This window comes from Tiliqua scincoides, chromosome 3 (genome assembly GCF_035046505.1).
Source record: "Tiliqua scincoides isolate rTilSci1 chromosome 3, rTilSci1.hap2, whole genome shotgun sequence".
Lineage (NCBI taxonomy): Eukaryota > Metazoa > Chordata > Lepidosauria > Squamata > Scincidae > Tiliqua > Tiliqua scincoides.
This window is the reverse complement of record NC_089823.1, coordinates 235,004,124-235,025,422: the sequence shown is the minus strand read 5'-3', so window position 1 is coordinate 235,025,422 and position 21,299 is coordinate 235,004,124. Positions and strand designations below refer to the sequence as shown.

Genomic DNA, 21,299 nt, shown 5'->3' with positions numbered 1-21,299 from the left:
CCTGTGTCAATCAATGCATTCCAAAAAATTTTCTCTAGGCATTTAAGTACCTGATATGCTGTTTTAAGCAAAAATAGCCATAACAGTCAGAAATCCTTAGAGATGTCACATTTGCATTTTGACATTGTTCAGTTTTTATATATAATTTTAGAGGTGATATTTGGTCTTGTTTTGTGTCTTCTTTTTAAAGGAAATTTAGTCACATTTGAGAGCTATTCAGTAACTTGCTACTCAAGCTTGAGTCATCGATTCAAGCCCCATCCATGCTGCAGATTAATAGACTAATCTGTAAATAGCTGTGGGAATAATGGAGGCCTGTCTTGCAGGGTAGCTGTCAAAACTGTAAAAGTGTACACAAAATGTGTACATTTTGAAGCATCATATAATTGCTATTATCTTTTAAACAATAAAAGCTTGAGAGAGAGCTGGGGTGATGTAGTAGTTCCAGAGCTGGACTTAGGTCTGGAAGAGCCAGGTCTCAAATTCTTGCTTAGCTATGAAGCTTCCTGAGTATCCTTGGACCAATAACTGTTTTCAGCCTAACCTACCTTGCAGGGTTGTTGTGAGGACATAAGAACATAAGAACAGCCCCACTGGATCAGGCCATAGGCCCATCTAGTCCAGCTTCCTGTATATCACAGTGGCCCACCAAATGCCCCAGGGAGCACACCTGATAACAAGAGACCTCGTCCTGGTGCCCTCCCTTGCATCTGGCATTCTGACATAGTCCATTTCTAAAATCAGGAGGTTGTGCATACACATCATGGCTTGTACTCCATAATGGACAAAAGGTGGAAGGAACTATGTACAGCACCCCAAGCTCCTTGGAAGAAGGGTGGTATAAAAATGTGATAATATAAGCATAGGACTGCTTACCCATAGTACTTAATGTATCCATGTGTGTCCTGAAACATTTGAGGGGAAAGATTCTTATTATGAAGAAAAGCAATGTACATGTTGTGGGAGTTGCAGTTCCACTCCTGTAGCGGAAGGCCGTGGTGTTCCAGCAAAGGGCTGTTGGTCTTTTATGCACTGTCTTCTCTTTTAATGTTGGTCATATCCTCTCACCTGACTGAATTTAAACTGCTGCATTAAATTATTTGTTTTTGTATTGTTGACACTCTGTTACCATATATCATGCTTTATGTACTTTTTGAATTGTGTTATTGTTCCCAGAATGGCTTTACAACATAACTTTGTAGCAAAGTGGTTAACTGGAATGAATGAATGAGTGAAACGTGCTTTTCTCACACATTGCAGGGTATAGTGGGGGCATACAGGGCCCTCCTCTGCTAGCTAATGTCATAACATGAAGTGACCTTGGAGGGGAGGGTATTAGAAAATGTTAATATTTCCAGTGAAGAATCGAATTGCAGTTGGTCAGTTGATTGAAAGTGGGGAAAAGAACCAACTTGAAAACTGCTTTAGGGTACAATCCTAACCAACTTTCCAGCACCAAGGTGAAGGAAATGCAGCTCCAAGGTAAGGGAACAAACATTCCCTTACCTTAAGTAGGCCTCTGTGACTGCCGCCCAACTGCAGGATGCATCACATGCCCCATTGGCACAGCTATGTCAGTGCAGGGAAGTTGGTTAGGATTTGTGCCTAACTTGACAAACCAAGCCTATACTTGCACATGATAAGTCAGGAAACAAGTATCCGTTGAATGGAGTAAAACTGTATGCTTGTCACGTTTACGGGGTCCCCAGCATAGGTAATGCTGAAGGAAGATTGCTGGGGCCAAGCCCCTCCCTGGGAAATAGCTCCTAAACCCATTGCTGAATCTTAAACTAGAGATCATAATTATTCTGCAAATCAAAGTAGCTTTACTTGCAAATTAACTCTGTCAAAGCCTATTTAAGAGAAAATAAATTAAGGATAGGAGCATGAATGTGAAATAATGCATTATTTCTCTTTCCAGAATCTGGCACAAGGCAAGGCTTGACCTGCCTGAAATGCACTTTGTCTCTTTTGTGTGCCCCCAGACTCCTTCCTAGTGCTGTCCTGGTTTTGTGTCATGGTGCAAAGTATCCCATGGGGGAGGGAATGTGCTCTTCTTTTGTGTTAGAAGGAACTTCTCTTAATAGTATATTGCTGGTGCTTGAGGCCCCTGTGAGATCAGACCAGAGATCCAGCTATACCACCATCCTGTTTCCAACAGTGGTTAGCCAGATCACTTCAGGAACTTCCTAAGCAGGGGCATGAATCAACAGGACTACCTTGGTGTTTCCTCCCCTCTACTATATGGTATTCAGCTGCCATATTGCTGCCATGGCTGATAGTAATTAATAGCTGCATCGCCCCATGCATTTGTCTAATCTTTTGAAGCCCCTAGTGCCTCATTGTGATGATGATGATAGAGAAGGGCTGTGGGTCAGTGGTATGTGGAGCACCTGCCTGCGTGTAGAAGGTCCTGGGTTCAATCCTTGGCATTGCAGGTAGAGCCAAGAGAAATTCCAGGCTGAAATCCTGGAGAGCTATTGGTAATCTATGGTGACAACGTTGTCCTAGGTCTGGGGTTGGCAACCTGTGTTTTCAGAGCCGCATGCGGCTCTTTCAGTCCTCTGATGTGGCTCCCCAGTGGGGGCTGGAAGCGGGGCGCCCTTCCCCTTGGCCCCCGCCCAGCCAGCCCAGCCCCGAGGGCGCCTCACTCCAGCACGATGTGCTGCGGGTGGCTGCTGGTGAGTGCGGGGCGCCGCTCCTCCCTGCAAAGCTGCAGCTCCTTCCCTGCAAAGCGCCCCCCCTGCGTGCACAGCAGCTCCTTCCTCCGCAGGCAGGCAGGCAGGGGCAGCTGCACTCTCCTGGACCTGCTCTCCCCGCCCCACTGCGAGCAGGTGCAGGTGGGGGCAGCCGGGCACCTCTTCCCTGCGCTCTTCCTTCCTTCGCCCTGCAGCGGGCAGGGGGCTGAACGGAAGAGGCGAGGCTGGTCGAAGCACACGCAGCGCTGCTGAGGCAATGGGCAGGAAGGAGCGAGGTGAGCTGCATTCCTGTCCACACTTCCCTGGGAGGAAGCCCCATTCACTCTACTGGGGCTGACTTCTGAGTAGACAGGCAGAGGAGCCTGTCCACACTTCCCTGGGAGGAAGTCCCGTTCACTCTACTGGGGCTGACTTCTGAGGTGACAGGTAGAGGATGTCCCCTGGTTCTGGTGTTATGTGAGAGTGTAAAGAGCATCTCCCTATCCACTCTGTCCATCCCCTGCATAATTTTATATGTCTCAATCATGTCCCCCCTCAGGCGTCTCTTTTCTAGGCTGAAGAGGCCCAAACGCCGTAACCTTTCCTCATAAGGAAGGTGCCCCAGCACCTACAAGGGAGCTACACGAAGGGGCTACATTATAAAAATGGGACCTGTAAGAGGGGAGCGCATTATAAAAGTTGCATATATAAGAGGGGAGTGCATTATAAATTGGGACATACAAGGGAGAGTAATAACTATAAAACTCTTTATTGTATAGAAAAATACTAGTCATTAGATTTTGTATTTCATTGTACCTCTTTTACATTACTGTGGAAAAGACACAAAGATGACTATTTACTGTTGGTCAGGATTTTCTGCTAGGGAGGGCACCAGCCCAAGTCTTGCCTATAGCACCAAATTGGCTAGGGCAGGCCCTGGGAAAATAAATTAGTATTTAATTTAAATGTATTTTATTTTAGCTCTTTCGTTTTTTATATGTAATTCTAAATTTAAGATTATGGTGCTCTTGTAACATTAAAATATGTTACATATTGTTTTCTCTGTAGCAGTTCATTCGTTTCAAAAATGCAACACACTATAGTTTTTTTATACATAGCATAAAGGTAAAAAAAAGCTATATATGCAGTGTTATCTTCATTTTAGATGTCAAAAGGGTTTTGTGGCTCCCGAGGCTTTCTTTTCTCCAGAAAATAGGTCCAAATGGCTCTTTGAATGTTTAAGGTTGCCGACCCCTGTCCTAGGTGAACCACTGATCTGACTTCATATAAGGCAACTTCTGGGCATGTTGTGGCAATAAGTTCCTTATCAACTACATGTGTACAGAAGGACTTGCTTGTTTTCATCCTGAATAAAACTCCCCCTCCCACACACAAATGGTAAGCATTTAGCCCTCTGTGCTATCCTGCTTGGGGTGCAAGTTGAAGGGCTGCTCTTCTGGGTGTGTCTCTTCTGTTGTCCAACCTGTTAGCACCATTGGAGAAGGTCCATGAAACACCTTCTCTGGCTGCTTTATGGGGGTTCGGAAATGTCTGCAGTGCTCTTGTTAGTCATCCAGCTGTCTTCCTCATCGTTAAGCTTTTCAGAGATGCCTCTGCAGCTGCCAAGCCAATTCTGCAGCACCAGAGTTGGGTGTGAGGTGCTTGGCCGCCCACACTCGCTCACGCAGAACTATGACGCTTCCGAGTACTTCTATTAGCTCTGCATTACCCCCTCCCCCCCAAAAAAAAAATCTGTGTGCACAACACCATTAGTGTCGTTCATGACCTAGATTTATCTTTCTCTTTTGGACGGAGCTAGTGGAGGAAATGTGTGCCGCACTGTTCAGCTGCCACTTGGGGAGTAGTTGAAGTTAATTAGGTTGGTTCTTTTCCCATGTGCTCCCTGGGGGGTTGTCGATTCCATGCTGAAGGTTTACCACAGAAGCTGAGGGAGAGCTTGTTAATGCAGGTGGAGGACGCTTTCCTGAGCTATGTTGGGATGTCTTTGATGGAAAGCTTAGGGACAGTGTGGGTGTGAATTTGGGTCCCACGGAGCCGGAAAGAGCAGGACAGTTTCTGTTGGTTTGGTAGATCCATGGAAGACTTTGAGTTGCCTCATACTTGGAAGTCAGTCGCCCTTCTGTTAGCAATGGGTGAAACTGCAGAGGAAAGGCCTGGGTGAAACTAAAACCTGCACTGCATGTCTGAATGCTCCCGAAGTCGAGAGTTTTTCCTTGCACATAGTAAACTAACATTTGGCAAGAAACCATCAGCCAAGTTTTCTTCCTTGTTGATTTGTGCTCCATGTATGCATGTTCCCTTTAGAAGCCTGGCTTTCAACCAGTGGTACAAATAGACCTTGTTGATTGATCTATATGTATGTGAGCTGGTGCCACCACAGGACCAGGCAGCTCCATCCAACCCCAATCCTGGCAGAAGTAGAGATGACCACCATGCCTAGAGCTGCAGCTGTGTGTGAGCCCAGACCTTGCCCTTCAAAAGAGGTGCAGGTTCAGAAAGGAGGGTGCAGCGTTAAGGAAAGACTAGAGGCAGCAATAATGAGCCGTCTCTCGCTGCAGGAATGACTGTGGTGCACCACTAAGTCCTGTATACAGCAGCCATCCCTGGAGGCAGCAAAGCACAAAACAGAAGTCCAGGACTTGCAAAGAATGTTGAAAAGGCCCACCTTCGAGTGACAACTAAAAGGATACAATCTAACATTTTACGCAAGGGTGGCAATGGAGGGAGGGGAGAAGATGGAAAAATGAAGGGTCAATGGAAAGGCTGTGAATTGAGTTCAGCTTTGCGCTTGGGTTTTGTGGCAGTGGAATTGGGAGACGAGCAGGTTATGCCAATAGGACAGTGGTAATGGTGGATTTTGAGAAGGGATTTGAAAGAAAACTGGGAAGGGAAGGTGAAAGCAAAGGAGAGTGGGCCTCATTTTTTACAGAAGCAGGAGATCAGGGGGCAGTCCATCATCATTGGCATCCTTCAGTCCCGGGAGACTGGTATCACACTCTGAAAAGTGGTTCTGGACAGTGGGCAGTGGAGGTTGGGGAAGCTGGTAGAGAGGAAGTTATTGGAAGGCAGGTATAGATAGGAGAGCAGAGAGACAGGAAGGCAAGGACAAGGGGTTGCTGCTGAATCAGGAGGGCGGTGTAGGGGCTTAAGGTCGGGCACTTCAATGCACAGGGAGGCTTTTGTGAGCCTCCTCCATATTCAGCTTGAAGCAGTGCAGCAATCATCAAGAATATTTATATACCGTTTTTCTAAACGACAAGTTCACAGGATGGTTTTTAGGCCGAATCAGAATGGCTCCTTCTCCCAAAAGGGCTCACAATCTAAAAAGATGCAGAAGAACACCAGCAAACGGCTGCTCGCAAAGACACTGTCCTGGGGTGAGAGGGGACAGTTACTCTCTGCCCCTGCTAAATGGAAAAAGTGCCTCTTTGCCCAGTGATCAGGGTAAAAAGGATAACGCCCCAGGCTGTGAAAGGGTTTAAAAGTCAGCCCCAGCAGCTGGAATCTCTCCTAGAACTGGACCAGCAGCCAGTACAGGAAAAGGAGCAGCAGCCTTGAAGCCCCCAGGACCACACAGACCACTGCATTCTGCACTCATTGCAGTTTCCAAGTGGCCTTCAAGGAGAGACACCCACCGAGTGCATTACAACAGTGGGTGTAATGCCACAACCCCACTAAATAACTGAAGTAAGTGACTGGGGATCCACCACCACTCCTGCCACCCTCTTGGGACCTGATCTACCCCCATCCTGGGCCCCTGCCTGACCCATTTCCCCCTACCTCTTTTGTCTTCACAACAACCTTGTGAGGTAGCAGCCTGAGCAGGGCCGGCCTAAGGAGCTGTAGGGCAAGACAGCAAGAAGAGGCTGTGCAGGTTTATATCAAGAACTCTGTTTTGAGAAGGCAGGTCCATTATTGGATTGGATTCAAGCCCTCTCTTGCACAGGCTTTGTAACGTTGCTGTGACACCCTCCCCCCCCCAAAAAAATGAGGCTTTGTGACCCTATTGGGATCTCCACCCAAAGGTTGAAGAACACTGCATTACAGTCATCCATTACATATCACCTGTGCATGAACCAACTGAGATCTTGTTGCAGTTGCTACACCAGCCTAAGCTGGCCAGCTAGAAGCAATGGGGAATCCAGGAGGACCCCCAGGCTGCGTTGAGCCTTGGCAGGTAGCCTTGGCAGGCAGCTGTGTAGAATCCAGTGGTGCAGCCAAAACCCCTGTGGTGCCTGAATGAGTCATCAGTGCAACAGAGAACACACCTGTAGTGGGTAGGAGAGGCCTTTGTCTGGATTCAGGTGGTAGTAGTGGAGTGTGCTATGGTGAAAAGGGTCCAGTGGCTTATCCTGCTACCTTGTGTGCCCTTTTGGAGGCAATCAGTGGAGTTACAGCGAGTGGAACCTCTACTGGTCATCCAGCCTCTCTCTTCGCCTCCTGCTTGAGTATACAGCAGCTCACATAGGGGTGTGGCCAGCAGTGACAGTGGTCTGCAGGGAGTGTATTTGTAAGTGCAGAACCATGTTCTGCCAAACCCTTTCAAGAGCAATCGGAGATGCATGTCAGAGGCCCAGCAAAAGCCTCACTATCATCCCGGCAGTGGGCAAAAAAGAGGCTGATTTCTCCTGGCTACAGACTGGGGTTCTCATTTCTTGCAAACCAAGAGAACCAAAATGCTTTGATCCAGGACAGCCAACTTTGCTGCAAGCTAAACAAACTGTGTATCAGTTCTGGAATTTGAAATTTGTATCATTTTAGAGATTATTGGCCAGTTTTCCTGGCCTAGGTTAACTTCACATTGCAGTTAAGAGAGAGAGAGCTGATGCTGGAATACTTCTCCAAAATCAAACTCGCTGCACCTGGGAAACTAGAATGGCCAGAAGCAATAGTGTAGCTACAGGTGGGATGGTGGGTTAAGGATTGCAGGTGTTGCCATGTAAGTGGCCCCTCCAACTTGCCATCGGCTTACACGATGCTTTGCAGCACCTGCAGTACAGGTCCAGCCTTGTTATACACTGATTTTTTTATACACTGATTTGACTCAACATAAATGGCCCCTGCAAATGAGAAGGAATGTGCTGATCCCTGGAGAAGGGGAAAAATGCACCCCTTTAAAATCACAGTTTAAAAAACTGCTTTTTACTGTTGCAGAGAGACAGTCATACAAGTGATTATAGGTATAACCTAAGTATCCACAGATTTTTCTATCTCAAAGTTGATAAGGGCCCTTTAAATTAAAGGAAAACAGTCCTTTAATAATGCCAGAGAGGGCAGCCAATTGATAGGCTGACAGTCTATCAATCATTCTCTCTGCAGGCTTCACTCCTCCCTTCCCCCTGAGCACATGAAAGAAGGCTAAATGGCAGTGATCCATTCTTTCCCCCTTGCTGGGGCTCCTGATGAAGGGAGGGATTGCTCCTCCTAGTGAAGCCTAAGCACCTGGAGAGACACTGATTGCCTCTGTGTGCATTACAAAAGTCAGCAAGGCTGTTTTTAAATCAACAGAGCAAAGAAACTTTGTTTTTAAAATTGATTTGCTATAGTGCGTTTTTTGCCATCCACTTGAGTTCTTGGAACAGAACCCTTGTGAATAATGAGACTCAAGCTGTACTTACAGCCTCCCCTCATAGCTACACAACTGGGGAAACGGCTGAGTCCTAGTAATGAAACCAGATTTCAGAACGGAACCTGACCTAGTGTGAGTCTTGTGCCTGCCTGACGGAAGCCTGGGTTAGCAGCTGAGGCAGAACTTAGCAGCTGGTCTAGCAAGCATCAGGCGCCCATGAAGGGTCAACTGTCTGTTGCAACAGAGAATATTTTTGCCACTGGGAAGAAAAAAGCCTTCCCTATTCACCTCTTTGTTCTAAGGAGCTTTTCCATTTCAGCTTGGGGTGGCAGAGGGAGCCCCTTCCTTCTTAAGGGCTTTGTGCCAGTGATGGCTGAGATCACATCATTGCCGGTTCAAGCACCAAAGGGAACCCAAGCGAACGTTCAGGATATTCCATGGAAACTGCCGGAAGCCACAGTCAATTTGATAGCATCAATTGATGCTTGGGTGGGTAGTGGTGTTCCTGACGATCGATCTGTGGACAGAGTTGAACTGGGGTGTTCACTTGAAGGTGACAGTGTAGATGTGTTGCCTGTGTTCTTGCTGGGGGTTTGCTTCCTTCTGCACTGCATGATCTTTCCCTGCTCAGAGAAGAGGAGCTCATTCCCTTTCCTTTCGCCCTCCTCTGACTGGCTGCTTCCCTAATGGAGAGAAGCTGTTCTAGAAAAGCACTGAGTCATGAAGCAAGTCTCTCTGGTCCCCAGGCTGGGAAGAGGGAGAGATGCAGAAGGAAAGGCCCTGCACATGTCCTCCAGGACTCTCCCTGGGATAAATCTTGGTAGCAGCGACTTGCACTTGCAAAAGTGGTGCCAGTCACTTCTGCCCCAATTTCTAACAGAGCAAATGCTGATTTAATTATGAAGCATATTCTGGGATTATTTCTTTTGCCTACTTACTAGTGGTATGTTGCTCCTCCATCTTCTTGCAAATTCCTATTTGCCTTAACTACCTCTAAGCACCACTTTGAAGGTGGTGTGCAGTTAGCTAGAGGAGAAATGCAACAGATAAGTGTTGATGTCGTCAGGAGGTGGTAAACTGCAAGGTGTACATTTTAAAAACCTCACCTTCCGTGCTTTGAATAAAATGGTGCAGGATTGGAAAACTTAGCACCTGCATATATAAACTGCATTTTTAAAATGTTGAGTTTAAAATGTGTTCAGGGAGTTGGGTAGGGTAGGGTTTCTGGAAGACAGAGGGGACAATTGTGTTGGGATATTTGATTATACATTAGCTACCTTCAAAAACAAAAACAAAACAGTTTCTTCTGAAGCTAAGATGCAATATATTTTTTATTCCCTGAAGAATTCCACTGCTCAACATTTATCAAGAATGTCTTTATTGTTGTTGGCAACCTTCAGTCTCGAAAGACTATGGTATCGCGCTCTGAAAGGTGGTTCTGGAACAGCATCTAGTGTGACTGAAAAGGCCGATTCGAGAGTGACAATCCCTTCCACACTGGGAGCAAGTGCAGTCTGTCTCCCTGGCTATGGGCCTTCCTTCTTTGCCTCTTTGCCTCAGTCTATTGGCCAAGTGTCTCTTCAAACTGGAAGAGGCCATGCTGCACAGCCTGCCTCCAAGCGGGCCGCCCAGAGGCCAGGGTTTCCCACCTGTTGAAGTCCACTCCTAAGGCCTTCAGATCCCTCTTGCAGATGTCCTTGTATCACAGCTGTGCTCTACCTGTAGGGTGCTTTCCTTGCATGAGTTCTCCATAGAGGAGATCACTGGACAATAAATATTAATGACTTTATTATTTATATAGTACTATTCACGTCCAGGGCACTTTACATAGTATGAGGGACAGGACCCTGTCTTGAGGGACTTACTGTGTAGAAATCAACACTAAGGAGACAGCAGAGGAAAGGGAGGAAAATGGAAACAGTGATGACCAAGAGAAGAACATGTGCTTACTTTGGTAACACATATGGCTATGGAGTGTGCAGTGTCATTCTTTCTCTTTCCCCTTGGATAAGAGTAAGAGAATGGGGGCTGTGAAGTGTGTTACTCACTTCACATGCATTATCATGGATGTTAACACTCAGAGAAAATATTGTTTCTATGCTTTTTTTTTGCAGAAACTGCCTGTGCATATTTACAATCATGAGGACGGGAACATTTTCTCTTTTAAAAAATTGTTTGCAGCCTCAGGTATTTGTAAATTATGGCCTTTATTGTAAAAGTCCATTATTAGATCATTTCTTCCTTCAAAGACCAGAAGAAGCAAAAGGCCAGAAAAGTGTATCAGAAATAACCATGGACATCATCTGTGGCTTCCTTTTGCTCTGAAGTGGGACTGAAGGTCCTCTACCATTTGTTGAAATTAGGTGAATGCTCACTATATATCCCATTTCTGATCAGTGGTTGCTTTAAAGAGAAAAGAGGTACAGGGACTTCAGCCCACCTGCCCTTAAATTCCTTCTCTCCCAGACCTGCATCTAGGCTATGGATAGCAGGCTGTGGATACCAGGCTGTGGGGAAACAGATGTAGGGTGTGGTATTATTACTTGACACCTTTCAAGGAGGGACTCAGCATCGGACACCAATTTACTGCAGACCAAAGCAAATCCTTATTCTTCTCTTGCACACCACCATTCTTAAATGATGGGTTATGTTCAAAGGAACCCAGATTTAAGTTGGTTTTAGTGAAAGGAAAATTGAACAGGAAGAGGTGAGTCAGCAATGGTCTCTCCCCCCCCCCACCCACACACTTTAAGGTCACTTTTCTCTCCCCCCCCCCCCCCGGTTAATTAATCAATTTAGGTCATCTCTCACCTTGATATCTTCTTTCTGGTTTTCCATTGTCTCACCTCAGTGACTCTAACACTCTGCTGACCAAATCATTTCCCTCTCTCTTTGCTCTCTAGCCACATGACACCCTTCCTGAAATCTGTAGCACAGGTTCCCTGTCCACTCCTGGACCCTGTGCAAACTTCTTCCCCTCAAGACCCTGCATGACCTAACCCTCGCCAGTCTATATATAGATCCCAATATAGATTTACTGTCCTTTATAAGACCAGCAGGCAAGGGTGGAACCAGGCAGCACTCTCCTGGGAGGGCACTCCCTAATTGGGCAGTCAGAAAAAAAAAATGCATCTCTTGCACTCTGATGTGAATTGTGCACCTAAGAGGGTTCTTCTCTCTCACACACACACATGCTTATGGTCTCAGAAGCACTGTTTTGGGGTTCCCCCCTTTTGATTTTATAACAGGAGCACCTTTGTTGATGCTGGCAGCCAGAATTGCTTCAGAAGAGCTACCTGTTGGATTTATGTCCACTGAACCTGTTTTCAGAGCAAGAGATAGTCCACTGAACTTGAATTTCCTTAAGAACATAAGAACATAAGAACAGCCCCACTGGATCAGGCCATAGGCCCATCTAGTCCAGCTTCCTGTATCTCACAGCAGCCCACCAAATGCCCCAGGGAGCACACCAGATAACAAGAGACCTCATCCTGCTGCCCTCCCTTGCGTCTGGCATTCTGACATAACCCATTTCTAAAATCAGGAGGTTGCACATACACATCATGGCTTGTACCCCATAATGGATTTTTCCTCCAGAAACTTGTCCAATCCCCTTTTAAAGGCGTCTAGGCTAGTCGCCAGCACCACATCCTGTGGCAAGGAGTTCCACAGACCGACCACACGCTGAGTAAAGTAATATTTTCTTTTGTCTGTCCTAACCCGCCCAACACTCAATTTTAGTGGATGTCCTCTGGTTCTGGTATTATGTGAGAGTGTAAAGAGCATCTCCCTATCCACTCTGTCCACCCCCTGCAAAGTTTTGTATGTCTCAATCATGTCCCCCCTCAGGCGTCTCTTTTCTAGGCTGAAGAGGCCCAAACGCCGTAGCCTTTCCTCATAAGGAAGGTGCCCCAGCCCTGTAATCATCTTATTCACTCTCTTTTGCACCTTTTCCATTTCCACTATGTCTTTTTTGAGATGCGGCGACCAGAACTGGACTGAGATGCGGCGACCAGAACTGGACCTTGTTTTCTCTTGTTTTCTCTTAACAGCCACTTTCCTTCAGGCAGCACCATCCACAGAGAGATTTCTATTGAACTCATTCCTAAAGATGGGGTGTCCAAACTGGTCTACACAGAGTCTCAAATCTCACCTGAGCAACAAGCTCAAGAGATGCCTTTAGGTGTCTAATTTTCTCCCAGCCCTTTTCTAACATAAAGTATGGCAAAGCCTGTCTTTTGAACAGGGCTGAAGCTCAGTGGGTAGAGCACATGCTTTGCATTCAGGTTGGCACAATCTCTGGCATTTTTCTTTAGTGGCTATCGGGTGGGATCAAATGGGAAAAAGCCATCTTGGAGGCTGGAGGGCTGCTGCCAAGTCACAGGGCTAAAGGGACCAAATAATACACTTTTATATGGAGATAATAATACTGACATCCTATGGGGTCAATGTAAGAATTATTGAGCTAAAGCAGATGAGGCACACTCCTAAATACTATTATTATTTCAGCATCTTAGGAAGATAGGTCCCTTACTTAGGATTACTAGATCAGCCCAAGGTCTGTATAGCCAGCCATTCTGTTTACATCAGAGGTCTGAGTGTTTGTTGGCAGGGCATGAAGGTGATGACCACCTCTTGTTGCTTATCTTCAGCATCTGGTAGAGTGCCCCTGAATGTGAGGGTTCTGTAGAGCTAACCTGGATAATAGCTGCTAATAGGCATGCTTTTCCTGTTTAAATCTTTTTAAAACCTACTGATAATCTGTCAGAAGGTGGGGAGTTTGGAATCTCTTATCTCCAGGCTCAACACTTGGCGGTGGTGACAGATCGCTAAGAAAGCATCAAGAGCAGAAAAGCTGAGGTGACTTAACCTCTGTAGACTTTAATGGAGCTGTTGCCAGCTTCTTCTTGTGACAGGTAAGGGAGTGCATCTTGATAAGTTGCCCAACAGCATCAGAAGACAGAGATGTGAGATGCACAAAAACCCATTAAAAATATTTATGAACCAATGGTCTTTCAGAGAGAAATTCATTAGAGAAAATCTATGAGAAGGACCCACGGCTTAGTGGTAGAACATCTACTTGATATCTGAATGGTCCAAGTTCCAACAAGGGGCATCTCCAGTAAATGGTTCAGATAGCAGGTGATGAGAAAGTTCTCTGCTTGGCTGCCCAACCCTATGCATGTCTACTCAGAAGTAAGTCTCATTAAAGTCAATGGGGCTTACTCCCAGGAAAGTATGGATAGGACTGGGCTGTAAGTCAGCCTTGGAGAGCTACACACTGCGCTTTAGAATAGATAATAGCAGGGTAGAGTGACCAATGGTTTGACTCAATCCATGGCAGCTCCTTGTGTTCAAAGAACAAAGGGCAAAGCTGCAGGTGCTTAACTATACCATTGTTTCCTGGACTTCAGCCAAAGGTCTCCTCCTTGCCTCTGTTGGCCCAGAGTGTGCAGTGGTGCTGGTGCGGTCTCCGCTGCATGCTCTGGGGCAAGTGGAGACCAGGCAGCAATGGCGAGAGAAGTAAAAAAACCTTTTTCCATACCTACTTTGCTTCTGCCTTGTCCCCAGTGGGCCTACTTTGATCTGTGCCAGCTCTTTTCCTGGCATAAATCCAAGTGGATCAAAGGGGGTGTGTTGATTCCTGACCAGGAGCATAGGATATTGGCACCACCACTGATATCATTCCCAGTCCACCCTTAACATACCCCTGGTTGGTTCCAATCCCCATCCCGATCATCCCTCAGAACACCCTAGAAGACCCCCTCTGCCAATTTACCTGCTTCAGTGAGTGATCCAGAGGTCAGTGGTGTGTGCCCGTGGCTGCTAGCTGATTGCACTGGTGACACTGACCCATGTGCCACTGCAGCAGCTGCTGAAGCAGCAATCCTGGCCTTGTGCTGATGGAATGCAAGGCCCAGATAGGATTGGGCTGTCAGTGAGAAAACATTTTCTGTTCCTTAATTCCTGGTTTTAAGTGATAAAGCAGCAGCGGTGGAGTCACAGCTCTATATCCCAAGAGACAGCTCCAAACATCTCCACCTGCCCCTTCCTCCTCAACAGGCCTTTGAAGAGGTGAATGATTTCACAAACTCTGTGGCACTCTGAGTCAATGTTGACCTGATTCGTATGATATCAGAGGCTAATAAAAGGAATTTCTTTAGGACTAAATGCATAACCACTGTGCAGATTTTCCATGGAAGAACTAGAATGCAGGCAGCAGACAGGATCTCTCAGTTTTGCAAGAGAATGAAGAAATGAATGTACGAAGCTGCCTTATTCTCGGAGTCAAACCCTTGGTCCGTCTCACTCATTGCTACATACCCTGACTGGCAGTGGATCTCCAGAGTTTCAGACAGGGGTCTTATTCAGCCCTGCCCAAAGATGCCAAAAATTATGGAGACTTTCCACAAGAAAAGCAGACTCTCTGCCACTTAGCTACAGCCCCTCCCCTAAAGGGTGAATTGCCAAGATAAGTGATCATGATTGTCCACAAACACAACTCAATGATCCCAAACAAGTGATGTGTGAGACAAAAGGCTGGAAATTAATAGGAATCCACAGTGATAGGACCTATCACTGAATAGAGCAATGTTTAACACTGGGTGCTGCTTGATTCAACACAAGCAGAACAAAATTTAATCCCTGCAACTCTCAGTAGGATGTTTTCATATAAAGAAAAAAGAAAAAAAAAACTCAGTCATTTTCATGCTACTCTATGATGGCACCATTATCCCATCTTACAAGAGTGAATTCTCTCTGTTATTAATTGTGTGTTGTGTGAAGAAGGAGTTATCTGAGCATTGGATTGAGGTATATTCAGCAGATGTGATTGTAGGACATGCAGTGGTGACTATCTGGGGATCTCAGGTGCTGTGTGATGATTAATTAATTGTTCAGGTTCAGAAGGGAAAACTGTCCTGTGAATAAAAAATATCTGACTGGAAAGTGCATCCCTGTGCAAAACCAGCTGAGGCTGAGAGAAGCCTGAGGCAATCAGAGCAGTGTCATTGGAGACTGCAGCATGGCTGGGAAATGGGCACAGAAATCAGAGCACACTGGAATGCATCCTTCATGGAGAAATCAGTGAGCACACCAAACCTCAGCATTTCTGGATCCAGGCATCCCCCATCCCAGCAGAGTCCCATAAATGTCCACAGATCTGGACTGATGTCCTGCCTCACGAGAACCCTTTTGAATTTCAGAAGTGGAGCTTATTCAGCTACTCAAGACTGTAAATCCAGCTTGGTTAGAGAAGATGTCTGTGTTTGTGATTCTTTATGTACAGTACATAAAGATCATAGGTGTGCCTTTGTGAATGTGCACGACTGTACACGCAACATTGCATAGCTGTTTGCATGTTTGTGTGCATCAGTTGCGCGCAGCTATTACTTGGCATGTCTGTGCCAGTGACACAGCTTTTAGGTGTCTGTAGATGTGCATGTCTGCATGCATACACATGCTGATTGGTTCATGCAGTATCTTGGTTGCATAGTTCTGTCCCTGAATTTGTACATGCAAGCACCCTCTGTGTTTTTCATCTTTGAATAAATGCATCCATAGTTCTGTGTGCATGGAGGCTTACGGCGCACTGTGTTGCAGTGTTAGCAGGGATTTATTGGCTGCAGCTGTGCAACACAATCCTTTTGAGTTCTGCTGCTGTTGTTTTTAATAAGAAGCAGCAACATTATGGTAAAGAAATCAGGCTAATGTTTAAAAAGACCAGTCCAATTCCAGAGTGAATAAAAGAATCAAACACACCCTTCTCCTTTAGAGTCTCCTCTCATGGCAAACATTTCCCAAGGCCTTGAAGGACATTCCCAAGGCCCTCTGTTTGGAACGACTCCATGAAGCTCCTGGAAGGTCCCCAGGTTTCTTGTTTTGCCTGGAAGGCAGGTACCAGGCAACAGAGCCATCCAAGGACCTGCTAATGATCATGTCCATTACTTCCTGTCCACAGGTCACCCCTTCATCTCTGTTGGCCCATCTTCTCAATACAGGTTACAGCCCAAATGCAGCAATGTTGTCTTGTCAGGCATCAGCTGTCCAGCACAATGCAGGTATCCCAAAGGCTGGCCTCTCCATAGACTTCTGTATCACGTTCTCCAGAGTCCTTTCCCTCTCTCAAAGCCAACAAGGGCAGCTCCTTTGAGAGGCTCTGGTAAAATATTTAACACCCACAAGCTGCTCAGCTGCTTGAATGTCTATTTCTGTCTATAAAGCAAAAACTAGGTCATTTACTTCTCATCTCAATCAGGCAACTGCAGAGATTTAGCTTTCAGTCGCTAGGAGCTAGAAACCATGCCTGGAAACCAAAGTCTATCCGCGCAGTTCCTTCACCCTAAGCATCTTGCTCAAGAGAAAAAGAGAGGTGGTACCTGTAATCAAGGTCTGCAGCTCAGTGTGGTTCCCATTGGGGTTCCCAGATGATTCCCCAGAGCATTCAGCAAATGCCTTGAAATCTCAGTCATTTCTGTCAGTGGATCGGAGTCCTTGGCTGGCGGTAACGCAGCAGTGGCAGGTTTTGCTTTAAAATCAACTGACTCCTAGATCACACTCAGTCTTTGCTAAGGAAGATACCCAGAACTGGCTGCTTCCATTTTGATACATGTATGTATTTATTAATTGAGTTTTCTTCACCAGTACAGTGAAAAATGGCATTGAACTTTACAATGGGTCATTCTTAGAATGTCATGACAATTTTTTTTTGCTTCATTGTCTTCATAAAATGTAATTGTATATTATTGAAAAGATGATGGTTTTTCATGCGCAAAGGACAAGAATAAGCTTCTTTTTAAAAAAAAAATAAATTAAATTAAAGTACAAAATTAAAAACAACTCTGAACATCACCTCCTAAGAAAGAGGTATCAAATAACCAGTGAGTTATCTGGACACATTCATAAACAGTGCAATAGTATTTTTGCTAAATTCATCATGTTCCTACAAAGTCCATCAGCAAAGCCATTGATCACAGTTTAAGACGCTTAAATACATTTCTCATTAACGATGATGTGTGCAAAACCTGGAACACATTCAAGAAGTCCTGTCTAATACTGATATATAATTAAGAGAGCCAACTATTTCCAAATATCTGCCTTTCAACAGGAAATCCATCTTATAAAATCTTGTCTGCCTTTCCTATGGAAAAAAAAAATACAAGCAATCTTTTGATGCAACGTTTTGACATTAGACATTAGCAGATTGTTATTAACAAATATTCAGATATAAAAATACAAATATGAGGAGTTTCTGTTAAAAAGAAGCGTGCCATAGTGGGATGACTAGTGGCACCAGAATGTGGCACCAAGACCAGGAAGCTCATGCAAAAAAGATGGAGCAAAAATGTCTCTTGACAGCAAAACAATCACTGTCTGTAATATTATAGTCCATCCACGTCAGAACCTCTCTTGTCTTCCACTCAGCAATGCTGGCTTTGGGTTTGCTTCCAAACTGCTGGTATTTTGCAAACTGCTGGGGTTTAGGGGTGGTTGGGGGGGCGCTACTGTGTCTTATGGAATTGTTGTCAGTTTGATATACATAAGGGATGAGTGCAAACACAAGGAGCTGGGTATATTTAGAGAAGTGCGCGCCTGTCTACGTGAGGGTGTGTGTGTTTCTCGATGTCGATGCGGATGTCAGCTACACAGCTACCCCCCCAAAGTGGAAGTGTAAAGTGCATCACTAAAGGAGACCCCCCCCACCCTGAAACTGGGGAGCGCTGGGCGTCCCGTGGCTCTCGGAGGAACAGCACCTTCGGGTGGTGGCATGGGGTTGTCCAGAACAAAGAGGGGGCTGGCAGCTGCCGCCGCCGCGTCGGAGGAGCGGGTGGGGAAGCGCAGGAGAAGCGGGCGCAGCGCCCCCGAGAGGGGGCCGAGGGGCCAAACATCCCGAGCGAGGAAGGTGCTGAAACGGACGGCTCCGCGCGCCCAGCGGTGCTGAAACGGACAGCTCCCGAAGGCCGCCCAGGAAGCGGCTTCTCGAGGGGCGCTGCAGGTGCGCTCCGGGGCTGGGCGTCAGCGAGGCGGGGGACGCGGTCTGGGCGTCCCGGGTGGGTGCGGAGGAGGGTGCGAGGCCCCGTCAGTCGTTCCCTCTCGGGGTGGGGTCGGTCTGGGCGGGGGTGGAGGGTGTTGCCAGCAGCCTCATCTCCTTCCTTCTCTCCTCGCCGTCCACAGTCCCACCAAACATGCACAGCCAAAGTGCCTCCGGATCCGGGGCTCGTCTGCGGCCGTCGGCGCGGTCTATACCCCGGAGGGCGACTTGCCCGTCATCCCCTTCAGCACCTCGTCTATTCTGTCGTCCTCGATCACCACTGCGGGCAGAGGGGGAAGAACAAAGGCGCCGTCAGCGGGCGGGCAGGCAGGCAGGCAGGCAGGCAGGCTCGCCCCCCTCCCCACTCCCTCCCCGGGACCGGCGGGGACGACTCCCGGGCAGCACCTGGCGCTGAGACCCGCTCCGGGGAATGGGCTCCCTCCAGGCCCAGACGGTGCCCGGGAGAGCGGGCAGGGGAGCCGGAGCGGCAGGGCACGCGGGCGCCCACGGAGCGGGAGACGGGGTCGGGAAGGGGGAAGCGGAGCCGGAGAGGAGCCCGGCTGGCTGGCTGGCTGGCTGCTGCCGGTGGGGAACGAGAGGGCGGGGTACGTCGGGGGGCAAGGCGAGCCGGCTCTGCTCCCCTGGAAGGGGCGAGCTCCGCGGGGCGGCGAGAGGGCTTCCCCCCTCCCAGCTCACCTCGCTTGGCTCTGCCGATCTGGCCCAGCTTGGGGGGCCGCTTGGCCTGGTTGCCCCAGGAGTTGGTGTCCTGCAGGCGGCAGCTGAAGGAGATCTCGCCGACCTCGGCGTCGGGGCCATAGCGGGCCACCTTCTCGTCGCTGTAGGGCAGGATCTCGGACATGCTGGCGGGCGGGCGAGTCCTCGGCGTGTGCAGGAGCGGAGGGACGCAGGCAGGCAGGCAGGCAGGCAGGCAAGGGGCGGGCGGGCGAGGAGTGCGACGTCCAGCAGCCTGAGCGGCGTCTGAGCGGAGCGCTGGGGAGAGCCCTACATCATAAAGGAAACCCGGGCGGAAGGATGAAGTCATGCATCCGGGGCCGAGCGCGGGCCCGCCCGGGGAAGGGCCTCCCCTCCCCTCCCCGCCCTGCGTGGCGGCGAGGACGGAATGACAAGCAGGCTGCAGCCGAAGCGCCGCGCGCGGGCGGGCGGGGGGGGGGGTCCTTCGGCAGCCCATCAGGCGCCCGGAGCGTGGCCTGGAAGGTCCCACCGCCCTGCGCTGCAGATCCCCCGGGGGAACCCTTGGGCGCCGCCGAGCCCCGGCCCTCCCAGGCAGGCGTCCTGTGTTCTCTTGTGCGCAACCACCGAGAAACACAACCCCCCCCCCCCGTCAGCAGCCCAGCTTGGTCTGAGCCGGGGGCACCCCAAGGCTCCGTCCAGGGGCGCCGGGAGGCATGGATACTGAGCTGGACTTTCCCCCTTCCTGCTTTTCTATAGCAGAGCGTTTCCATCTCTCCGTCTCCGCCCCCCCCCCCCCACACACCCACACTTGTGCTTAGGGAAGAGGTTCCTCAGATGGGGGTGCAGGAACTAGGCACACTTGAACTCCCCCCCCCCCAATGAAAGGAACCACTGTTGACAGTCCCAGGTGGTGTCTGCACACCTGCTATGGAGGGCAAAACACCCCACCCCAGTCTGGAGTCAGTTGTAAAATCCCACCCAGAGGTGGACATGGGAGGCAAGAGGGCAGAATGGTGTCCCTGCTGGAATCTGCTGCTTCCTGTAGCTGTAAGGTCAGCCCCGGTTCCACCCATCTCCTGGATCCTGTTTGCTGTGCTATCATGGGAACCCTGCAGGATTGAATGGCAAATCCACCCATTTCTGGCGCCACACACGTTCAGCAGTGACTGACCGCCCAGCCGGGTGATTAACTCCCAGGTTCAGGATTATGAAATGCAGCCATGAATTATTCACTACTGGAGATCCCAGTCTATTAGTGTAAGGACTGGGAGGACACTTTCTGCTGGAAAGCACACATTTGTTGTGCATATCTGTCACATTTTCTGGGTATGCAGCACACACAAAGTTTCAAATAGACCAGGCCCAGAGGAACAGAAGAACTGAATCAGGCCCAAGACCCATCTAGTCCAGCATCCAGTTTCCCACTTGCAGCCATTGAGAGGCCATTAAGAGCCATTGCAGCCACATCCTGGAAGGGGGGGGGCACTTCTAGCAACTACCTGCTGATCCAGGGCAATAATGCCCAGTGCCTTATTCTTACTCACTCCCTTCCCATCCCAAACTCTTCCAACCAGTTTAGATATGCAGCTTGGTGTGACAAGACTTCCTAGTCTTCTCCCACCATGACATCTAGTCCAGTGTTTCTCAAACTGTGGGTTGGGACCCATTAGGTGGGTCGTGAGTCAATTTCAGGTGGGTCCCCATTCATTTCAATATTTTATTTTTAATATATTAGATGATGCTACCGTGGTGTGTGACTGCATTTGGGGAGATGTTACAGACCTGTACTTTAAACAAGTTACTATGGGTATTCTTTTAACAATGATAGTAAATGGGACTTACTCCTGGGTAAGTGTGGGTAGGATTGCCACCTAGGATTGTTACAAATTTTCCTGCTTGATGATGTTACTTCTGGTCATGACATCGCTTCTGGTGGGTCCTGACAGATTCTCATTCTAAAAAGTGGGTCCTGGTGCTAAATGTGCGAGAACCACTGATCTAGTCCATCTGGACAGCTAGTCCACTGCCATGAGACAAAACTGAAACCAAAACACACACACGCTCAATGCCTGCAGGCTGAAGAGAAGTGACTCTTGCAGGTTCTCCCCTCACTGGGAAATAACAGTAGATCAAACATATGAATAGAACAAACAGTCATACAAAACACAGGCATTTCATTATAAAATACCTGTCTTTCCAGGATTGTGCACTCCATAAGGAATTCTGTTTGCCTGTAGATAATCATCAGCTATCAGGATTTGATACTCTTCACTGGGGTGTCCACAATAGTCAATAATTTCACTCTGCA

At 48.1% G+C, this 21,299-nt stretch overlaps 1 protein-coding gene across 1 annotated transcript; it reads right to left on the bottom strand.

Moving 5' to 3' along the window:
• Positions 1 to 18,507: 18,507 nt before the first annotated feature.
• CAMK2N2 (calcium/calmodulin dependent protein kinase II inhibitor 2) lies at positions 18,508 to 19,157 on the bottom strand. The gene is made up of 2 exons (XM_066622469.1): positions 18,995 to 19,157; positions 18,508 to 18,578 (listed from the first exon to the last, which is right to left on the bottom strand). The coding sequence occupies exons 1-2, from the start codon at positions 19,155 to 19,157 to the stop codon at positions 18,508 to 18,510; spliced, it is 234 nt and encodes a 77-aa protein (XP_066478566.1).
• Positions 19,158 to 21,299: the final 2,142 nt, after the last annotated feature.

Excerpts from the sequence above, each read along its gene's own strand:
- CAMK2N2 (XM_066622469.1), bottom strand. The coding sequence starts at position 19,157 with ATGTCCGAGATCCTGCCCTACAGCGACGAGAAGGTGGCCCGCTATGGC. Across the intron at positions 18,579-18,994 it reads GATCGGCAGAGCCAAGCGAG|TGGTGATCGAGGACGACAGA; the intron begins GTGAGCTGGGAG and ends CTCTGCCCGCAG.